This window comes from Ictalurus punctatus, chromosome 3 (genome assembly GCF_001660625.3).
Source record: "Ictalurus punctatus breed USDA103 chromosome 3, Coco_2.0, whole genome shotgun sequence".
In the NCBI taxonomy this organism is placed as follows: Eukaryota; Metazoa; Chordata; class Actinopteri; order Siluriformes; family Ictaluridae; genus Ictalurus; species Ictalurus punctatus.
Genome location: NC_030418.2, coordinates 9,497,167 through 9,522,096, shown reverse-complemented (window position 1 = coordinate 9,522,096; position 24,930 = coordinate 9,497,167). Strand labels below are relative to the sequence as shown.

The 24,930-nt window shown below is 36.7% G+C and overlaps 1 protein-coding gene across 7 annotated transcripts in view; it reads left to right on the top strand.

Moving 5' to 3' along the window:
• Nucleotides 1-24,930, top strand: part of arid4b (AT-rich interaction domain 4B) — a 171,713-nt gene that overhangs the window by 81,059 nt on the left and 65,724 nt on the right. For all 7 annotated transcript variants that reach the window (XM_053679560.1, XM_053679559.1, XM_053679558.1 and 4 more), the window contains one exon: nt 31-179. In XM_053679560.1, the coding sequence (XP_053535535.1) occupies nt 31-179 (149 nt within the window). The remainder of the gene's footprint in view (nt 1-30; nt 180-24,930) is intronic.

The window sequence follows — 24,930 nt, the reverse complement described above, 5'->3', positions numbered from 1 at the left end:
TTGTACATGTGTGTGCATTGGTTTAATCAGTGCTGAATGCAGCATGGGATTTCCAGTGCAATGGTACTGTGCCTAGTGCATGGAGGACTGAGATAAAGGATGAAAGTTCCAGCAGTGATGAAAACGATGAGGAAGAAGAAGAGGTGCAGGAAGATGGTGGCAGCAGTGAGGAAGAAGAGGTAAGAACATTCAAATAACCGAGGACATCCGGTGTAGTTTTATACCGTATCCATAATAGTACACACACACACACACACACACACACACACACACACACACACACACACAGAGATATATATACTGCTCTAAAAAAGTATTTGCCCCATCCTGATTTCTTCTGTTTTTGTGTATATCCCATACAAAATAGTTTTAGATCTTCAAATGAAATAAATTACAAAATTCCTCCAGTAGCAGAATGACTACTCAGTCATTGTGCTCCTGGAGGAATTTTCGAAGGTTGGCTACTTCTGGGAAGGCTCACTACTGTGCCGAATTTTTCCATTTGGAGATAACCGCTAAGGCTTGTATCTAAGGCTTGTAGGTCCTTAGATGTTGTCCTTGGCACTTTTGGGACTTCCTGGATGAGTATCCAGGAATTCCCAAAAGTGCCAAGGACAACATCTAAGGACCTACAGGCCTCTCTTGCAATAAAAGTCACTGTTCATGACTCCACTATCAGAAAGACATTCGGCAAAAATGGCATCCATGAAAGAGTGGTGAAGAGAAAACCACTGCTAACCCAGAAAAACATTAAGGCTTGTCTGAATTTTGCCAAAACACACCTTGATGATCCTCAAACCTTTTGGGAGAATGTTCTGATCTCCAGTTAATGGAAGTGTTTGGTTGCTGTTATTGCTGCTAAAGGTGGCACAACCAGATTTTACGTTGTGGCACCTTTTAAATTAGTTTTTCACATGGTGATAGGTGGGTTTTTTTTTTTTCTTCAATAAAAAATAAATAAAAACTGTATTGTGTGTTTACTCTCAGGTTGCCTTTGTTTTATGTTCTATTTTATAAATATACATGAATACATTTTATGAGTAGTCATTGTGTTCCTGGAGGAATTTTGTAAGGTCGGCCACTTCTGGGAAGGTTCACTACTGTGCGGAATTTGCCCATTTGGAGATAACAGCTCTTACTTTAAAGTTCAGTATCCCATCACCAGTCTTTGAAAGTTTAAGATTGCACCAATACCACTAGCCCCCCTCTTTTCCTCTTACCACTCACCCCATGTTGAATGACGTTTCATAGATTTGGGGAATTAGTAACTATGGGGTAACTACTACATTTTCACACAGGCCCAGTTGGTATTGGCTAACTTTTTGGCTTCAATAAATAACTCTATCATTTAAAATCTGTACTTTTTTATTTATTATTATTTTATTTTTTTATTTCGGCTCAAACTAACAATCTCCAGTTTCATTTCTGCTGAACATTTCTGCTGAACATTTCTGCTGAACATTTCTGCTGAACATTTCCACTGAACATTTCCACTGAACATTTCCGATGAACATTTCTGCTGATCATTTTTGCTGAACATTTCTGCTGAACATTTCCGCGGAATATTTCCGCTTAACATTTCCACTGAACATTTCTACTGATCATTTCTACTGAACATTTCTAGTGAACATTTCCGCTGAACATTTCTAGTGAACATTTCCGCTGAACATTTCTACTGAACATTTCCGCTGAACATTTCTGCTGAACATTTCCGCTGAACATTTCTGCTGAACATTTCCGCTGAACATTTCTGCTGAACATTTCCGCTGAACATTTCTACTGAACATTTCTAGTGAGCATTTCTAGTGAACATTTCTACTGAACATTTCCGATGAACATTTCTGCTGAACATTTCCGATGAACATTTCTGCTGAACATTTCCGCTGAACATTTCCGCTGAACATTTCTAGTGAACATTTCCGCTGAACATTTCTTCTGGACATTTCCGCTGAACATTTCTTCTGGACATTTCCGCTGAACATTTCTTCTGGACATTTCCGCTGAACATTTCTTCTGGACATTTCCGCTGAACATTTCTTCTGGACATTTCTGCTGAACATTTCTTCTGGACATTTCTGCTGAACATTTCTTCTGGACATTTCTGCTGAACATTTCTGCTGAACATTTCTTCTGGACATTTCTGCTGAACATTTCTTCTGGACATTTCTGCTAAACATTTCTGATGAACATTTCTACTGATCATTTCTGATGAACATTTCCACTGATCATTTCTAGTGAACATTTCCGCTGAACATTTCTAGTGAGCATTTCTGATGAACATTTCTACTGAACATTTCTAGTGAACATTTCCGCTGACATTTCTACTGAACATTTCTACTGAACATTTCTGATGAACATTTCTAGTGAACATTTCCGATGAACATTTCCGCCGAACATTTCTAGTGAACATTTCCGCCGAACATTTCTAGTGAACATTTCTGCTGATCATTTTTACTGAACATTTCTAGTGAACATTTCTGCTGAACATTTCTAGTGAACATTTCTGCTGAACATTTCTTCTGGACATTTCTGCTGAACATTTCTACTGAACATGTCTGCTGAACATTTCTAGTGAACATTTCCGCTGAACATTTCTAGTGAACATTTCCGCTTAACATTTCCGCTTAACATTTCCGCTTAACATTTCCGCCGATCATTTCCGCCGATCATTTCCGCTGAACATTTCAGCAGAACATTTCTACTGATCATTTCTACTGAACATTTCCGCTGAACATTTCTAGTGAGCATTTCTAATGAACATTTCTGATGAACATTTCTGCTGAACATTTCTGCTGAACATTTCTAGTGAACATTTCTGCTGATCATTTCTGCTGAACATTTCTGCTGAACATTTCTGCTGATCATTTCCGCTGAACATTTCTGCTGATCATTTTTACTGGACATTTCTAGTGAACATTTCTAGTGAACATTTCTGCTGAACATTTCTAGTGAACATTTCTGCTGAACATTTCTAGTGAACATTTCCGCTGAACATTTCTAGTGAACATTTCCGCTTAACATTTCCGCTTAACATTTCCGCCGATCATTTCCGCCGATCATTTCCGCTGAACATTTCCGCCGAACATTTCTACTGATCATTTCTACTGAACATTTCCGCTGAACATTTCTAGTGAGCATTTCTAATGAACATTTCTGATGAACATTTCTGCTGAACATTTCTGCTGAACATTTCTAGTGAACATTTCTAGTGAACATTTCTGCTGATCATTTTTACTGAACATTTCTAGTGAACATTTCTGCTGAACATTTCCGCTGAACATTTCTGCTGATCATTTTTACTGGACATTTCTAGTGAACATTTCTAGTGAACATTTCTGCTGAACATTTCTAGTGAACATTTCTGCTGAACATTTCTTCTGGACATTTCTGCTGAACATTTCTTCTGGACATGTCTGCTGAACATTTCTAGTGAACATTTCCACTGAACATTTCTAGTGAGCATTTCTGATGAACATTTCTAGTGAACATTTCTGCTGAACATTTCTGATGAACGTTTCTGCTCATCATTTTTACTGAACATTTCTGCTGAACATTTCTAGTGAACATTTCTACTGAACACTTCTGCTGATCATTTCTGCTGAACATTTCTGCTGATCATTTTTACTGAACATTTCTAGTGAACATTTCTAGTGAACATTTCTGCTGATCATTTTTACTGAACATTTCTAGTGAACATTTCTGCTGAACATTTCTAGTGAACATTTCTTCTGGACATGTCTGCTGAACATTTCTAGTGAACATTTCTGATGAACATTTCTGATGAACATTTCTGATGAACATTTCTAGTGAACATTTCTGATGAACATTTCTAGTGAACATTTCTGCTGAACATTTCTAGTGAACATTTCTGATGAACATTTCTACTGAACATTTCTAGTGAACATTTCCGCTGAACATTTCTAGTGAGCATTTCTGATGAACATTTCTACTGATCATTTCTAGTGAACATTTCTGATGAACATTTCTAGTGAACATTTCTGATGAACATTTCTAGTGAACATTTCTGATGAACATTTCCGCCGAACATTTCTAGTGAACATTTCTAGTGAACATTTCTACTGAACATTTCTGATGAACATTTCCGCCGAACATTTCTAGTGAACATTTCTAGTGAACATTTCTACTGAACATTTCTGATGAACATTTCCGCCGAACATTTCTAGTGAACATTTCTAGTGAACATTTCTACTGAACATTTCTACTGAACATTTCTGCTGATCATTTCTACTGAACATTTCTGATGAACATTTCTGATGAACATTTCCGCCGAACATTTCTAGTGAACATTTCTAGTGAACATTTCTAGTGAACATTTCTACTGAACATTTCTGCTGATCATTTTTACTGATCATTTCTGCTGAACATTTCCGCTGAACATTTCTAGTGAGCATTTCTGATGAACATTTCTGATGAACATTTCTAGTGAACATTTCTGCTGAACATTTCTAGTGAACATTTCCGCTGAACATTTCTTCTGGACATTTCTGCTGAACATTTCTACTGAACATGTCTGCTGAACATTTCCGCTGAACATTTCTAGTGAGCATTTCTAATGAACATTTCTGATGAACATTTCTGCTGAACATTTCTAGTGAACATTTCTGCTGATCATTTCTGCTGAACATTTCTGCTGAACATTTCTGCTGATCATTTCCGCTGAACATTTCTGCTGATCATTTTTACTGGACATTTCTAGTGAACATTTCTAGTGAACATTTCTGCTGAACATTTCTAGTGAACATTTCTGCTGAACATTTCTAGTGAACATTTCCGCTGAACATTTCTAGTGAACATTTCCGCTTAACATTTCCGCTTAACATTTCCGCCGATCATTTCCGCCGATCATTTCCGCTGAACATTTCCGCCGAACATTTCTACTGATCATTTCTACTGAACATTTCCGCTGAACATTTCTAGTGAGCATTTCTAATGAACATTTCTGATGAACATTTCTGCTGAACATTTCTGCTGAACATTTCTAGTGAACATTTCTAGTGAACATTTCTGCTGATCATTTTTACTGAACATTTCTAGTGAACATTTCTGCTGAACATTTCCGCTGAACATTTCTGCTGATCATTTTTACTGGACATTTCTAGTGAACATTTCTAGTGAACATTTCTGCTGAACATTTCTAGTGAACATTTCTGCTGAACATTTCTTCTGGACATTTCTGCTGAACATTTCTTCTGGACATGTCTGCTGAACATTTCTAGTGAACATTTCCACTGAACATTTCTAGTGAGCATTTCTGATGAACATTTCTAGTGAACATTTCTGCTGAACATTTCTGATGAACGTTTCTGCTCATCATTTTTACTGAACATTTCTGCTGAACATTTCTAGTGAACATTTCTACTGAACACTTCTGCTGATCATTTCTGCTGAACATTTCTGCTGATCATTTTTACTGAACATTTCTAGTGAACATTTCTAGTGAACATTTCTGCTGATCATTTTTACTGAACATTTCTAGTGAACATTTCTGCTGAACATTTCTAGTGAACATTTCTGCTGAACATTTCTTCTGGACATGTCTGCTGAACATTTCTAGTGAACATTTCTGATGAACATTTCTGATGAACATTTCTGATGAACATTTCTAGTGAACATTTCTGATGAACATTTCTAGTGAACATTTCTGCTGAACATTTCTAGTGAACATTTCTGATGAACATTTCTACTGAACATTTCTAGTGAACATTTCCGCTGAACATTTCTAGTGAGCATTTCTGATGAACATTTCTACTGATCATTTCTAGTGAACATTTCTGATGAACATTTCTAGTGAACATTTCTGATGAACATTTCTAGTGAACATTTCTGATGAACATTTCCGCCGAACATTTCTAGTGAACATTTCTAGTGAACATTTCTACTGAACATTTCTGATGAACATTTCCGCCGAACATTTCTAGTGAACATTTCTAGTGAACATTTCTAGTGAACATTTCTACTGAACATTTCTGATGAACATTTCCGCCGAACATTTCTAGTGAACATTTCTAGTGAACATTTCTACTGAACATTTCTACTGAACATTTCTGCTGATCATTTCTACTGAACATTTCTGATGAACATTTCTGATGAACATTTCCGCCGAACATTTCTAGTGAACATTTCTAGTGAACATTTCTAGTGAACATTTCTACTGAACATTTCTGCTGATCATTTTTACTGATCATTTCTGCTGAACATTTCCGCTGAACATTTCTAGTGAGCATTTCTGATGAACATTTCTGATGAACATTTCTAGTGAACATTTCTGCTGAACATTTCTAGTGAACATTTCTGCTGAACATTTCTTCTGGACATTTCTGCTGAACATTTCTACTGAACATGTCTGCTGAACATTTCTAGTGAACATTTCTGCTGAACATTTCTAGTGAACATTTCCGCTTAACATTTCCGCTTAACATTTCCGCTGATCATTTCCACTGAACATTTCCGCTGAACATTTCTTCTGGACATTTCTGCTGAACATTTCTTCTGGACATTTCTGCTGAACATTTCTGCTGAACATTTCTACTGAACATTTCCGCTGAACATTTCCACTGAACATTTCCGATGAACATTTCTGCTGATCATTTTTGCTGAACATTTCTGCTGAACATTTCCGCGGAATATTTCCGCTTAACATTTCCACTGAACATTTCTAGTGAACATTTCTAGTGAACATTTCTACTGAACATTTCTGCTGATCATTTTTACTGATCATTTCTGCTGAACATTTCCGCTGAACATTTCTAGTGAGCATTTCTGATGAACATTTCTGATGAACATTTCTAGTGAACATTTCTGCTGAACATTTCTAGTGAACATTTCTGCTGAACATTTCTTCTGGACATTTCTGCTGAACATTTCTACTGAACATGTCTGCTGAACATTTCTAGTGAACATTTCTGCTGAACATTTCTAGTGAACATTTCCGCTTAACATTTCCGCTTAACATTTCCGCTGATCATTTCCACTGAACATTTCCGCTGAACATTTCTTCTGGACATTTCTGCTGAACATTTCTTCTGGACATTTCTGCTGAACATTTCTGCTGAACATTTCTACTGAACATTTCCGCTGAACATTTCCACTGAACATTTCCGATGAACATTTCTGCTGATCATTTTTGCTGAACATTTCTGCTGAACATTTCCGCGGAATATTTCCGCTTAACATTTCCACTGAACATTTCTAGTGAACATTTCCGCTGAACATTTCTAGTGAACATTTCCGCTGAACATTTCCGCTGAACATTTCCGCTGAACATTTCCGCTGAACATTTCCGCTGAACATTTCCGCTGAACATTTCCGCTGAACATTTCTGCTGAACATTTCCGCTGAACATTTCTACTGAACATTTCTAGTGAGCATTTCTAGTGAACATTTCTACTGAACATTTCCGATGAACATTTCTGCTGAACATTTCCGATGAACATTTCTGCTGAACATTTCCGCTGAACATTTCTAGTGAACATTTCCGCTGAACATTTCTTCTGGACATTTCCGCTGAACATTTCTTCTGGACATTTCTGCTGAACATTTCTTCTGGACATTTCTGCTGAACATTTCTTCTGGACATTTCTGCTGAACATTTCTTCTGGACATTTCTGCTGAACATTTCTTCTGGACATTTCTGCTGAACATTTCTTCTGGACATTTCTGCTGAACATTTCTTCTGGACATTTCTGCTGAACATTTCTTCTGGACATTTCTGCTGAACATTTCTGCTGAACATTTCTTCTGGACATTTCTGCTGAACATTTCTTCTGGACATTTCTGCTAAACATTTCTGATGAACATTTCTACTGATCATTTCTGATGAACATTTCCACTGATCATTTCTAGTGAACATTTCCGCTGAACATTTCTAGTGAGCATTTCTGATGAACATTTCTACTGAACATTTCTAGTGAACATTTCCGCTGACATTTCTACTGAACATTTCTACTGAACATTTCTGATGAACATTTCTAGTGAACATTTCTGATGAACATTTCCGCCGAACATTTCTAGTGAACATTTCCGCCGAACATTTCTAGTGAACATTTCTAGTGAACATTTCTACTGAACATTTCTGCTGATCATTTTTACTGAACATTTCTAGTGAACATTTCTAGTGAACATTTCTGCTGAACATTTCTTCTGGACATTTCTGCTGAACATTTCTACTGAACATGTCTGCTGAACATTTCTAGTGAACATTTCCGCTGAACATTTCTAGTGAACATTTCCGCTTAACATTTCCGCTTAACATTTCCGCTTAACATTTCCGCCGATCATTTCCGCCGATCATTTCCGCCGAACATTTCCGCCGAACATTTCTGCTGATCATTTCTACTGAACATTTCCGCTGAACATTTCTAGTGAGCATTTCTAATGAACATTTCTGATGAACATTTCTGCTGAACATTTCTGCTGAACATTTCTGCTGAACATTTCTACTGAACATTTCTGCTGATCATTTCTGCTGAACATTTCTGCTGATCATTTTTACTGAACATTTCTAGTGAACATTTCTAGTGAACATTTCTGCTGATCATTTTTACTGAACATTTCTAGTGAACATTTCTGCTGAACATTTCCGCTGATCATTTTTACTGGACATTTCTAGTGAACATTTCTAGTGAACATTTCTGCTGAACATTTCTAGTGAACATTTCTGCTGAACATTTCTTCTGGACATTTCTGCTGAACATTTCTTCTGGACATGTCTGCTGAACATTTCTAGTGAGCATTTCTGATGAACATTTCTAGTGAACATTTCTGCTGAACATTTCTGATGAACGTTTCTACTGAACATTTCTAGTGAACATTTCCGCTGAACATTTCTAGTGAACATTTCTAGTGAGCATTTCTGATGAACATTTCTACTGATCATTTCTACTGAAAATTTCTACTGATCATTTCTAGTGAACATTTCTGATGAACATTTCTAATGAACATTTCTGCTGAACATTTTTACTGAACATTTCTGCTGAACATTTCTAGTGAACATTTCTACTGAACACTTCTGCTGATCATTTCTACTGAACATTTCTGCTGAACATTTCTGCTGATCATTTTTACTGAACATTTCTAGTGAACATTTCTAGTGAACATTTCTGCTGATCATTTTTACTGAACATTTCTAGTGAACATTTCTGCTGAACATTTCTAGTGAACATTTCTGCTGAACATTTCTTCTGGACATGTCTGCTGAACATTTCTAGTGAACATTTCTGATGAACATTTCTGGTGAACATTTCTGATGAACATTTCTAGTGAACATTTCTGATGAACATTTCTAGTGAACATTTCTGCTGAACATTTCTAGTGAACATTTCTGATGAACATTTCTACTGAACATTTCTAGTGAACATTTCCGCTGAACATTTCTAGTGAGCATTTCTGATGAACATTTCTACTGATCATTTCTAGTGAACATTTCTGATGAACATTTCTAGTGAACATTTCTGATGAACATTTCTAGTGAACATTTCTGATGAACATTTCTGATGAACATTTCTGATGAACATTTCCGCCGAACATTTCTAGTGAACATTTCTAGTGAACATTTCTACTGAACATTTCTGCTGATCATTTCTACTGAACATTTCTACTGAACATTTCCGCTGAACATTTCTAGTGAGCATTTCTGATGAACATTTCTGATGAACATTTCTAGTGAACATTTCTGCTGAACATTTCTAGTGAACATTTCTGCTGAACATTTCTTCTGGACATTTCTGCTGAACATTTCTACTGAACATGTCTGCTGAACATTTCTAGTGAACATTTCTGCTGAACATTTCTAGTGAACATTTCCGCTTAACATTTCCGCTTAACGTTTCCGCTGATCATTTCCACTGAACATTTCCGCTTAACATTTCCGCCGAACATTTCCGCTGATCATTTCTACTGAACATTTCCGCTGAACATTTCTAGTGAGCATTTCTACTGAACATTTCTGCTGATCATTTCTGCTGAACATTTCTGCTGATCATTTTTACTGAACATTTCTAGTGAACATTTCTGCTGATCATTTTTACTGAACATTTCTAGTGAACATTTCTAGTGAACATTTCCGCTGAACATTTCTGCTGATCATTTTTACTGAACATTTCTAGTGAACATTTCTGCTGAACATTTCTAGTGAACATTTCTGCTGAACATTTCTTCTGGACATTTCTGCTGAACATTTCTTCTGGACATTTCTGCTGAACATTTCTTCTGGACATTTCTGCTGAACATTTCTTCTGGACATTTCTGCTGAACATTTCTTCTGGACATGTCTGCTGAACATTTCTAGTGAACATTTCCACTGAACATTTCTAGTGAGCATTTCTGATGAACATTTCTAGTGAACATTTCTGCTGAACATTTCTAGTGAACATTTCTGATGAACGTTTCTGCTGAACATTTCTAGTGAACATTTCCGCTGAACATTTCTAGTGAGCATTTCTACTGAAAATTTCTACTGATCATTTCTAGTGAACATTTCTGATGAACATTTCTAATGAACATTTCTGCTGATCATTTTTACTGAACATTTCTGCTGAACATTTCTAGTGAACATTTCTACTGAACATTTCTGCTGATCATTTTTACTGAACATTTCTGCTGAACATTTCTGCTGATCATTTTTACTGAACATTTCTAGTGAACATTTCTAGTGAACATTTCTAGTGAACATTTCTGCTGATCATTTTTACTGAACATTTCTAGTGAACATTTCTGCTGAACATTTCTAGTGAACATTTCTGCTGAACATTTCTTCTGGACATTTCTGCTGAACATTTCTTCTGGACATGTCTGCTGAACATTTCTAGTGAACATTTCTGATGAACATTTCTAGTGAACATTTCTGATGAACATTTCTAGTGAACATTTCTACTGATCATTTCTAGTGAACATTTCTACTGATCATTTCTAGTGAACATTTCTGATGAACATTTCTAGTGAACATTTCCGCTGAACATTTCTACTGAACATTTCTGCTGATCATTTTTACTGAACATTTCTGCTGAACATTTCTGCTGAACATTTGTACTGAACATTTCTGCTGATCATTTTTACTGAACATTTCTAGTGAACATTTCTGCTGAACATTTTTACTGAATATTTCTAGTGAACATTTCTGGTGAACATTTCTGCTGAACATTTCTTCTGGACATGTCTGCTGAACATTTCTTCTGGACATGTCTGCTGAACATTTCTAGTGAACATTTCTGATGAACATTTCTACTGATCATTTCTACTGAACATTTCCACTGAACATTTCTAGTGAACATTTCCGCTGAACATTTCTAGTCAGCATTTCTGATGAACATTTCTAGTGAACATTTCTACTGATCATTTCTAGTGAACATTTCTGATGAACATTTCTAGTGAACATTTCTAGTGAACATTTCCGCTGAACATTTCTACTGAACATTTCTGCTGATCATTTTTACTGAACATTTCTGCTGAACATTTCTAGTGAACATTTCTGCTGAACATTTGTACTGAACATTTCTAGTGAACATTTCTGCTGACCATTTCTGCTGAACATTTCTAGTGAACATTTCTGCTGAACATTTCTAGTGAACATTTCCGCTGAACATTTCTGCCGAACATTTCTACTGATCATTTCTGCTGAACATTTCCGCTGAACATTTCTAGTGAACATTTCCGCTGAACATTTCTAGTGAGCATTTCTGCTGAACATTTCTGCTGAACATTTCTAGTGAACATTTCTACTGAACATTTCTGCTGATCATTTTTACTAAACATTTCTGCTGAACATTTCTGCTGAACATTTCTGCTGATCATTTTTACTGAACATTTCTAGTGAACATTTCTGCTGAACATTTCCGCTGAACATTTCTACTGAACATTTCTGCTGATCATTTTTACTGAACATTTCTAGTGAAAATTTCTGCTGAACATTTCTAGTGAACATTTCTGCTGAACATTTCTTCTGGACATTTCTGCTGAACATTTCTTCTGGTCATGTCTGTTGAACATTTCTAGTGGACATTTCTAGTGAACATTTCCACTGAACATTTCTAGTGAGCATTTCTGATGAACATTTCTAGTGAACATTTCTGCTGAACATTTCTTCTGGACATTTCTGCTGAACATTTCTTCTGGACATGTCTGCTGAACATTTCTAGTGAACATTTCTAGTGAACATTTCTGCTGAACATTTCTAGTGAACATTTCTGATGAACGTTTCTACTGAACATTTCTAGTGAACATTTCCGCTGAACATTTCTAGTGAACATTTCTAGTGAGCATTTCTGATGAACATTTCTACTGATCATTTCTACTGAAAATTTCTACTGATCATTTCTAGTGAACATTTCTGATGAACATTTCTAATGAACATTTCTGCTGATCATTTTTACTGAACATTTCTGCTGAACATTTCTAGTGAACATTTCTACTGAACATTTCTGCTGATCATTTTTACTGAACATTTCTGCTGAACATTTCTGCTGATCATTTTTACTGAACATTTCTAGTGAACATTTCTGCTGATCATTTTTACTGAACATTTCTAGTGAACATTTCTGCTGAACATTTCTAGTGAACATTTCTGCTGATCATTTTTACTGAACATTTCTAGTGAACATTTCTGCTGAACATTTCTGCTGATCATTTTTACTGAACATTTCTAGTGAACATTTCTAGTGAACATTTCTAGTGAACATTTCTGCTGAACATTTCCGCTGAACATTTCTACTGAACATTTTTACTGAACATTTCTAGTGAACATTTCTAGTGAACATTTCTAGTGAACATTTCTGCTGAACATTTCTTCTGGACATTTCTGCTGAACATTTCTTCTGGACATGTCTGCTGAAAATTTCTAGTGAACATTTCTGATGAACATTTCTGATGAACATTTCTAGTGAACATTTCTAGTGAACATTTCTGCTGAACATTTCTAGTGAACATTTCTGATGAACATTTCTAGTGAGCATTTCTGATGAACATTTCTACTGATCATTTCTGATGAACATTTTTACTGAACATTTCTAGTGAACATTTCTGCTGAACATTTCTAGTGAACATTTCCGCTGAACATTTCTACTGAACATTTCCGCTGATCATTTTTACTGAACATTTCTAGTGAACATTTCTGCTGAACATTTCTTCTGGACATGTCTGCTGAACATTTCTTCTGGACATGTCTGCTGAACATTTCTAGTGAACATTTCTGAGGAACATTTCTACTGATCATTTCTACTGAACATTTCCGCTGAACATTTCTAGTGAACATTTCCACTGAACATTTCTAGTGAACATTTCTACTGATCATTTCCACTGAACATTTCCGCTGAACATTTCTGCCGAACATTTCTACTGATCATTTCTGCTGAACATTTCCGCTGAACATTTCTAGTGAACATTTCCGCTGAACATGTCTGCTGAACATTTCTAGTGAACATTTCCGCTTAACATTTCCGCTTAACGTTTCCGCTGATCATTTCCACTGAACATTTCCGCTTAACATTTCCGCCGAACATTTCCGCTGATCATTTCTACTGAACATTTCCGCTGAACATTTCTAGTGAGCATTTCTACTGAACATTTCTGCTGATCATTTCTGCTGAACATTTCTGCTGATCATTTTTACTGAACATTTCTAGTGAACATTTCTGCTGATCATTTTTACTGAACATTTCTAGTGAACATTTCTAGTGAACATTTCCGCTGAACATTTCTGCTGATCATTTTTACTGAACATTTCTAGTGAACATTTCTGCTGAACATTTCTAGTGAACATTTCTGCTGAACATTTCTTCTGGACATTTCTGCTGAACATTTCTTCTGGACATTTCTGCTGAACATTTCTTCTGGACATTTCTGCTGAACATTTCTTCTGGACATTTCTGCTGAACATTTCTTCTGGACATGTCTGCTGAACATTTCTAGTGAACATTTCCACTGAACATTTCTAGTGAGCATTTCTGATGAACATTTCTAGTGAACATTTCTGCTGAACATTTCTAGTGAACATTTCTGATGAACGTTTCTGCTGAACATTTCTAGTGAACATTTCCGCTGAACATTTCTAGTGAGCATTTCTACTGAAAATTTCTACTGATCATTTCTAGTGAACATTTCTGATGAACATTTCTAATGAACATTTCTGCTGATCATTTTTACTGAACATTTCTGCTGAACATTTCTAGTGAACATTTCTACTGAACATTTCTGCTGATCATTTTTACTGAACATTTCTGCTGAACATTTCTGCTGATCATTTTTACTGAACATTTCTAGTGAACATTTCTAGTGAACATTTCTAGTGAACATTTCTGCTGATCATTTTTACTGAACATTTCTAGTGAACATTTCTGCTGAACATTTCTAGTGAACATTTCTGCTGAACATTTCTTCTGGACATTTCTGCTGAACATTTCTTCTGGACATGTCTGCTGAACATTTCTAGTGAACATTTCTGATGAACATTTCTAGTGAACATTTCTGATGAACATTTCTAGTGAACATTTCTACTGATCATTTCTAGTGAACATTTCTACTGATCATTTCTAGTGAACATTTCTGATGAACATTTCTAGTGAACATTTCCGCTGAACATTTCTACTGAACATTTCTGCTGATCATTTTTACTGAACATTTCTGCTGAACATTTCTGCTGAACATTTGTACTGAACATTTCTGCTGATCATTTTTACTGAACATTTCTAGTGAACATTTCTGCTGAACATTTTTACTGAATATTTCTAGTGAACATTTCTGGTGAACATTTCTGCTGAACATTTCTTCTGGACATGTCTGCTGAACATTTCTTCTGGACATGTCTGCTGAACATTTCTAGTGAACATTTCTGATGAACATTTCTACTGATCATTTCTACTGAACATTTCCACTGAACATTTCTAGTGAACATTTCCGCTGAACATTTCTAGTCAGCATTTCTGATGAACATTTCTAGTGAACATTTCTACTGATCATTTCTAGTGAACATTTCTGATGAACATTTCTAGTGAACATTTCTAGTGAACATTTCCGCTGAACATTTCTACTGAACATTTCTGCTGATCATTTTTACTGAACATTTCTGCTGAACATTTCTAGTGAACATTTCTGCTGAACATTTGTACTGAACATTTCTAGTGAACATTTCTGCTGACCATTTCTGCTGAACATTTCTAGTGAACATTTCTGCTGAACATTTCTAGTGAACATTTCCGCTGAACATTTCTGCCGAACATTTCTACTGATCATTTCTGCTGAACATTTCCGCTGAACATTTCTAGTGAACATTTCCGCTGAACATTTCTAGTGAGCATTTCTGCTGAACATTTCTGCTGAACATTTCTAGTGAACATTTCTACTGAACATTTCTGCTGATCATTTTTACTAAACATTTCTGCTGAACATTTCTGCTGAACATTTCTGCTGATCATTTTTACTGAACATTTCTAGTGAACATTTCTGCTGAACATTTCCGCTGAACATTTCTACTGAACATTTCTGCTGATCATTTTTACTGAACATTTCTAGTGAAAATTTCTGCTGAACATTTCTAGTGAACATTTCTGCTGAACATTTCTTCTGGACATTTCTGCTGAACATTTCTTCTGGTCATGTCTGTTGAACATTTCTAGTGGACATTTCTAGTGAACATTTCCACTGAACATTTCTAGTGAGCATTTCTGATGAACATTTCTAGTGAACATTTCTGCTGAACATTTCTTCTGGACATTTCTGCTGAACATTTCTTCTGGACATGTCTGCTGAACATTTCTAGTGAACATTTCTAGTGAACATTTCTGCTGAACATTTCTAGTGAACATTTCTGATGAACGTTTCTACTGAACATTTCTAGTGAACATTTCCGCTGAACATTTCTAGTGAACATTTCTAGTGAGCATTTCTGATGAACATTTCTACTGATCATTTCTACTGAAAATTTCTACTGATCATTTCTAGTGAACATTTCTGATGAACATTTCTAATGAACATTTCTGCTGATCATTTTTACTGAACATTTCTGCTGAACATTTCTAGTGAACATTTCTACTGAACATTTCTGCTGATCATTTTTACTGAACATTTCTGCTGAACATTTCTGCTGATCATTTTTACTGAACATTTCTAGTGAACATTTCTGCTGATCATTTTTACTGAACATTTCTAGTGAACATTTCTGCTGAACATTTCTAGTGAACATTTCTGCTGATCATTTTTACTGAACATTTCTAGTGAACATTTCTGCTGAACATTTCTGCTGATCATTTTTACTGAACATTTCTAGTGAACATTTCTAGTGAACATTTCTAGTGAACATTTCTGCTGAACATTTCCGCTGAACATTTCTACTGAACATTTTTACTGAACATTTCTAGTGAACATTTCTAGTGAACATTTCTAGTGAACATTTCTGCTGAACATTTCTTCTGGACATTTCTGCTGAACATTTCTTCTGGACATGTCTGCTGAAAATTTCTAGTGAACATTTCTGATGAACATTTCTGATGAACATTTCTAGTGAACATTTCTAGTGAACATTTCTGCTGAACATTTCTAGTGAACATTTCTGATGAACATTTCTAGTGAGCATTTCTGATGAACATTTCTACTGATCATTTCTGATGAACATTTTTACTGAACATTTCTAGTGAACATTTCTGCTGAACATTTCTAGTGAACATTTCCGCTGAACATTTCTACTGAACATTTCCGCTGATCATTTTTACTGAACATTTCTAGTGAACATTTCTGCTGAACATTTCTTCTGGACATGTCTGCTGAACATTTCTTCTGGACATGTCTGCTGAACATTTCTAGTGAACATTTCTGAGGAACATTTCTACTGATCATTTCTACTGAACATTTCCGCTGAACATTTCTAGTGAACATTTCCACTGAACATTTCTAGTGAACATTTCTACTGATCATTTCCACTGAACATTTCCGCTGAACATTTCTGCCGAACATTTCTACTGATCATTTCTGCTGAACATTTCCGCTGAACATTTCTAGTGAACATTTCCGCTGAACATGTCTGCTGAACATTTCTAGTGAACATTTCTGCTGAACATTTCTAGTGAACATTTCTGCTGAACATTTCTAGTGAACATTTCCGCTTAACATTTCCACTGAACATTTCAACTGATCATTTCCGCTGAACATTTCTGCCGAACATTTCTACTGATCATTTCTGCTGAACATTTCCGCTGAACATTTCTAGTAAACATTTCTGCTGAACATTTCTTCTGGACATTTCTGCTGAACAGTTCTTCTGGACATGTCTGTTGAACATTTCTAGTGAACATTTCTAGTGAACATTTCCACTGAACATTTCTAGTGAGCATTTCTGCTGAACATTTCTAGTGAACATTTCTAGTGAACATTTCCGCTGAACATTTCTAGTGAACATTTCTAGTGAGCATTTCTGATGAACATTTCTACTGATCATTTCTACTGAACATTTCTAGTGAACATTTCCGCTGAACATTTTTACTGAACATTTCTAGTGAACATTTCTACTGAACATTTCTACTGAACATTTCTGCTGATCATTTTTACTGAACATTTCTAGTGAACATTTCTGCTGAACATTTCTGCTGAACATTTCTAGTCAACATTTCTGCTGATCATTTTTACTGAACATTTCTGCTGAACATTTCTAGTGAACATTTCTGCTGAACATTTCTTCTGGGCATTTCTGTTGAACATTTCTACTGAACATGTCTGCTGAACATTTCTAGTGAACATTTCCGCTTAACATTTCTGCTGATCATTTCCACCGAACATTTCCGCTGACCATTTCTGTCGAACATTTCCACTGATCATTTCTACTGAACATTTCCGCTGAACATTTCTAGTGAACATTTCCGCTGAACATTTCTAGTGAGCATTTCTAGTGAACATTTCTGCTGAACATTTCTAGTGAACATTTCTACTGAACATTTCTGCTGATCATTTTTACTGAACATTTCTGCTGAACATTTCTGCTGATCATTTTTACTGAACGTTTCTAGTGAACATTTCTGCTGATCATTTTTACTGAACATTTCTAGTGAACATTTCTAGTGAACATTTCTGCTGATCATTTTTACTGAACATTTCTAGTGAACATTTCTGCTGAACATTTCTAGTGAACATTTCTGCTGAACATTTCTTCTGGACATTTCTGCCGAACATTTCTACTGAACATGTCTGCTGAACATTTCTAGTGAACATTTCTGCTGAACATCCCCCCCCCCCCCCCAAATATTTTATTGAGAAGAAAAACAAACCGACTAACACACAGCAACAGTCATTCACAGTTTTTTTCTTTTTATGCTAACAAAGGAAACAAAATTAAAACTAGTTATATAGATATTGTAAAACCCAACAACAGGCACAAAAATTTAAGTGAGTAGTGTCTGTAACTCCATAAAATATGCAATAAAGGGTTGCCATTCATAAAAAAAAAATAATAATAAAAAAAATAAAAAAAACTTGTCAGTACAACCCCTCATCGTATACCTTATTTTCTCGAGTTTAAAAAAAAACACCACGTCCTTTAGCCACTGGGAGATAGATGGATATTTAGCAGACTTCCAATGCACCAGTAGGGAACGTCTTGCTATAAGGGATGTGAAAGCGATAACATCCTTTTGTATCGAGCTCAATGGAACTGAGTCATCAGGAATCCCAAATACAGCAATCAATGGGCAAGGTTTGAAATCTACCCTGAGAATAGTGGACAGGATGGTAAAAAAAAAACCAGACCAAAAACCATGGCGATCAGGGCAGAAGAAAAACATCGCATTAAGATCTTCTCCCTTGTTTAAAGGAATAGTTCGATACGGTGTAGAATACAAATTGTCGCTATATGCTGATGATTTGTTATTGTATGTAACCGATCCTATTGCATCTATGCCTGCTGTCTTGGGTGTTCTGGAGACCTTCTGTGTTGTCTCTGGTTATAAATTAAATTTGGACAAAAGCGACTGTTTTCCCATCAATACTGCAGCATTTTCTCTTCAACAGTCAGATCTACCTTTTCTATTTAGTCAGTCAGGCTTTAAATACCTAGGTATCAACGTGACACGTTCTTTATCTAATCTTTTATCAGCTAATTTCACTCCCCTTATCTCAAAGGTTAAATCCAACATTCAGAGTTGTGGTAACCTCCCCCTTTCTCTAATTGGCAGGAGCAATGTCGTCAAAATGAATATATTACCAAAGTTTCTTTTCTTGTTCCAGCAAGTTCCTCTTTTTCTACCAAAATCATTCATTGGATAAGATAATTAGTACTTTTATTTGGGGTGGGAAGCCACCAAGGGTTCGTAAATCTTTACTGCAGAGATGTAGGTTTAATTGCATTACCCAATTTTCAATTCTATTACTGGGCTGCGCACATCCATAAACTTTGCTACTGGGTTAAATCTCCTGGATCTTCTTGGTGTAAATTGGAACTATCTTCTTGTAGGGAATCCTCTTTACCTGCTTTACTTTATTCCTCTCTACCTACAAAACTCTCCCTATATATTGATAATCATGTTGTCCTCAACACACTTAAGGCTTGGTATCAATTTAGATGGCGCTTTAAATTTGTAGGTGCATCCTCTTTGGGTCCTTTAGTCAACAACCATCTATTTCCTCCATCGTGTTTGGACTCCACATTTTCAGTATGGTATGACAAGGGTATTAAACAAGTTAGAAATCTGTATGCCGATGGTGTCTTTGATAGCTTTGCCAATCTGTCATCTACTTATGACCTCCCTGTGACGCATTTCTTTCGTTATTTTCAAATTCGGAATTTCGTTTCTAGATGTTTTCCTGATTTCCCCTCTGCATCTCCTGAACAGGCTTGGGAAAGCTCATTTTCAAACAATCCACATCAGAGAGGAATGATTTCTAGGCTTTATGATTTTATTCTGGCGCTAGGTAGTGAGGCGAGCACCAAAATTAGGAATGCGTGGGAAACGGAGTTAGGAGTACAGATAAGTGAGGAGTGTTGGGAACATGCTATAATGAGGGTACAGTCTACCACTTCTTGTGCTTGTCTTGGACTTATCCAGTTCAAAGTCCATCTGTCCCAGTCGAGACTTTCTGTAATATATCCGGACGTAGAGGACAAGTGTAATAAATGCCATGGCTTTCCCTGTCATCTTGGCCATAAAAACTGTATTTTGTGTTTACTTAGGTTGCCTTTGTTTGATCTTATATTTTGGTTTAAGTTGTGAAACAAGTTAGTATGAGATGTACTCAAAAACCAGAAGAAATCAGGATGTAGCAAATACTTATCTTAGTGTGTGTGTGTGTGTGTGTGTATACACACACCGATCAGCCACAACATTAAAACCACTGACAGGTGATTTGAATAACATTGATTATCTTACAATGGCAGCTTTCCAGGGGAAGCTACTTTGAAACTGTAGTTTTTCAAGTTACTCATAGTTTGAAGTAGTTACGCTACAGTAATCTACCCTTTTAAAAAAGTAGTTAGCTACACTACAAGTTACTGACAAAAAGTAGCTAACTACATTGAAACTACTTAAATGGGCAACATTTTTAGTGTGTCATGATTGTAATTCAGTTTATGAATGACTGTGTAAATTAAACACAATTTAAGAATAATTCAGAATAATTATGAATTTATAATGTGCACACTATGCTACTTATCAATTTATATTATTGGACAAAAAATTTAACAATTGGTTGCACTACATATCGCTATTGGTTTGAAAAAGTAACACTATTTTTAAAGTAATTAAATTAATTAGTAATTAAAGTAAACTAATATTTTGAGATACTGGATTTTTGATTTCCATGAGCTGTAAGCCATAATCATCAAGATTAAAACAAAAAAAGGCTTGAAATAGTTCACTTTATGTGTAGTGAATCTAGAATATATGAAAGTTCCACTTTTTAAATTAAATTACTGAAAAAAATGAACTTTTCCACAATATTCAAATTTTTTTAGATGCACCTGTAAAAGTAGAGACGTTACTAACTTAGCTACATTTTTCAGTAGCATGACCATAGCTCCGCTACTTTAAATGGTGCCCAAGGCTCATTGATGTTCATGGGGTACGAATTCTGTAGCACAAATTGCTGAAAAAGTTAAGACTGGCTTTGATAGAATGGTCTCAGAACACACAGTACATTGCAGCTTCACCTTCAGAGGTTTTGTGGAGTCCATGCCTTGATGGGTCAGAGCTGTTTTGGTGGCACAAGGGGGACCTACACAATATTAGGCAAGTGGTATATATGTGTGACTTGATGTTGTTGGGATGTCTTGGCTGACACGTCTTTTCAACATTACGTGGAGGTTGGGAACAGTACCTCTGGATTGGCAGACTGGGGTGGTGGCCCCTATTTTTAAAAAGGGGGACTGGAGGGTGTGTTCCAACTTTAGGGGGATTACAGTCCTCACCATGCCTGGGGAAAGTCTACGCCAAGGTACTGGAGAGGAGGGGCCAGACATTAGTCGGATTTTGGATTCAGGAGGAGCTATGCGGATTCTGTCCTGGCCATGGAACCATGGACCACCTCTTTACACGCAAAAGGATCATGGAGGGTTCATGGGAGTTTACCCAACCAGTCTACATGTGTTTTGTGGACTTAGAGAAGGCATATGACCGTGTCCCTCTGAGGATCCTGCTGCAGGTGCTCGATGTGGTCATGATGTGGTCATGTTGGCTTCATTGAGCAGTGACCTCCAGCATGCTCTGGGTCAGTTTGTAGCTCAGTGTGAAGCAGCCGAGATAAGGGTGAGCACTTCCAAGTCTGAGGCCATGGTTCTCAGCTGGAAACGGGTGGGTTGTTACTTTCAGGTCAGAAATGAAATACTGCCTCAAGCAGAGGTGTTTAAATATCTCGGGTCTTGTTCACAAGTGAGGGTAGAGTGGAACAGGAAATTAATAGATGGATTGGTGCAGGGTCAGCATTTATGTGGAGATATGTTGTGGTGAAGAGAGCTGAGCCGAAACACAGATTTACCAGCCAATCTACGTCCCAACCCTCACCTATGGTCACGGGCTTTGGGTAGTGACCCGAAAGGATGAGGTCACCGATATAAGCGGCGGAAATGAGCTTCCTTTGCAGGGTGGCTGGGCTCAGTCTTTGAGGTCCAGTAAGGAGCTCAGACATTCGGAGGGAAGTCCAAAGTAGAGTCCCTGCTCCTCTGCATTGAAAGGAGCCAGTTGAGGTGGTTCAGGCATCTGGCTAGGATACCACCTGGATGCCTCCCTGTGGAGGTGTTTTGTCCATGTCCAATGGGAGAAGACCCCGGGACAGACCAAGGACTAGATGGAGAGATTATATCTCTCGCCTGGCCTGGGAAGCCAGTGGAGGAGGTGGCTAGGGAGAGGGAGATCTGGACATCTCTGTTTAGACTGTTGCCCCTGCAACCTGGACCGGGTAAGTGGAGGAAGATGGAGATATATCAGAGTTTCTGGTAGCCGGTAAATATTGGTTTTGACTGTTAGAAATCCTAAATGTCCGAAAAAGTATGTTTCCAATTGTACACACCTAAATAAAGCAATTTCTTTTTCACATGCTTCTCCTGTAAAGTGTACTCTGATTGGCTCACATTAAAAGAGCCTAGCGTAGCTGCCGTCAGGAGGAGAAGGTCACCAGGCTAGACCGGACACATTTGATTTTACTTTGGCAGCACAGCGCTTCTTTGCCATGAACAATTGCAGAAGACTGTCATAAAAATAATGAGAAACAACTTAGCATGGGAAATTATAGGCCTAAGATTTTCATTATTATATTTCTTTTGAAACTATAAATGTGTAAAATATATGTGCCAAACTGCAGTTTAACGTTTTGCTGTGTCTTGTTTTTGTTTTGAATGTTTGTTTTATTAGACTCTAATTCCATGATTGCCATTTGTTATTTTATTATTAATAGTGTGGAAAAGAAATGTAATAAATAAACGTTTTATCTTTCATTTGACGTGATTGTGTTGTGTTATTATTATATCACTGTAACACTTCTGGGTTGGGTTGGGAATGAGGATGTGGGAGGCAGTCTGAGGACAAGGCAAAAGGTCTTTTTATTCCCTCTATTTTTACCTAAGCTTTTCAGCACATCTGTGTGCTGGTCCAGCTCTCTCTCACTCTCTCATTACGGGAGGCACTGAAAGCACAAACAGTAAACTTGGGCTAATCCAACACAGGTTCGACCCACCTCCTCTCCGTCCACAGCATACACTTGACCACCCCCCCTGCCGCCACAATTGCATGTACTATGCATAGTCCAAAATAATAGAATGCAAAATAAACACCTCAATGAGATGACCGGACTTTTGTGTGTCTGTTATTTATATTTTTATATATATATATTTATATATATATATATATATATATATATATATATATTTTTGTGTGTGCGTGTGTGCGTGTGCGTGTGTGTGTGTTTCAGTTGGCAATAATTATTTTAACCCTAACTGATGCTGACATGTAGCTTCTCATTTCTTAAACAACCATATCGGAAGATGTATCCCATGGTTGTGGAAAAGATGTTACTGTGTTTCAGAAGGGGTAAATTATTTATTATAACAAAACAACTAATGAGATTGCTGAAATCTCTGGAATTGGGTTAAGAACTGTCCAATCTATTATTAAAACCTGGAAAAAACTGTGAACTGTCAAATTTGAGTGAGAAATGTTGTCAGAAAATGTTTAAAATCCTGAATGATCGTGATCGGAGATAACGCTTAAAACGCTTGGTGAAGGCACATTGTAAAACATTGAAAGTAGAACTTATGGCTATGTTTAATAGTGAAAGTAAGACCATATCCACAAGCACAATTGGAAGAGATCGAACAGGATTGGGATTAAACAACAGTATAGTCTAATCAGTGTGAGGCTAATCAGATAAAAACAACTTTAATTTGCTTGGGAGCATAAAGCTTGGACTGTGGAGCAATGGGAAAAGTATATGTTTTCTGATGAGTCCAGATTTACCCTATTCCAAAGCGATGAGTGCATCAGGGTAAGAAGGGAAGCACATGAAGCGATGCACCGATCATGCATAGTGCCTACTGTACAAGCCTCTGGAGGCAGTGTTATGATCTGGGGTTGCTTCAGTTGGTCAGGTCTAGGCTCAGCAACATTATGAAATGAATAGTGACAATAAAATGAAGTCAGCTGAAGTCACCTGAAATGTACTGAATGACCAGGTTATCCCAGCAATAGATTTTTTTTTTTCTTCCCTGATGGCACAGACATGTTCCAGGATGACAATACCAAGATTCATTGGGCTCAAATTGTGAAAGAGTGGTTAAGGGAGCATGAGGAATAATTTTCACACATGAACTGGCCACCACAGTGTCCTGACCTTAACCCCACTGAAAGTCTTTGGGATGTGCTGGAGAAAACATTATGGAGTGGTTCAACTCTCCTGTCCTCAATACAAGATCTCATCGAAAAATGAATGCAGCTCTCGATGGAAATAAATTTTGCCAGGTTGCAAGGTTGTTGAAACAATGTCATGATGAATGTGCGCTGTAATCAAAGCTAAAGATCGTGCAATGAAATTTTAGAGTGCAAATTTTGTTTTTATTGTGGTTTTAATGGTATGGCTGATCACTGTGCATATATACACATTCATTCTTTAAGTAAAGTTAATTCATTCGTGTTAAATCCCAAGACCACACATTCTGACATTTAAACACATATCATTTTTAAATGGTTTACTTCTCAAAGATTTGTACATCTGTATTTTAATCACAGTTTGCATATATGCAGTATCTCACAAAAGTGAGTACACCCCTCATATTTTTGTGAATATTTGATTATATCTTTTCATGTGTCAACACTGAAGAAATGACACTTTGCTACAATGTAAAGTAGTGAGTGTACAGCTTGTGTAACAGTGTAAATTTGCTGTCCCCTCAAAATAGCTCAACACACAGCCAGTAATGTCTAAACCGCTGGCAACAAAAGTGAGTACACCCCTAAGTGA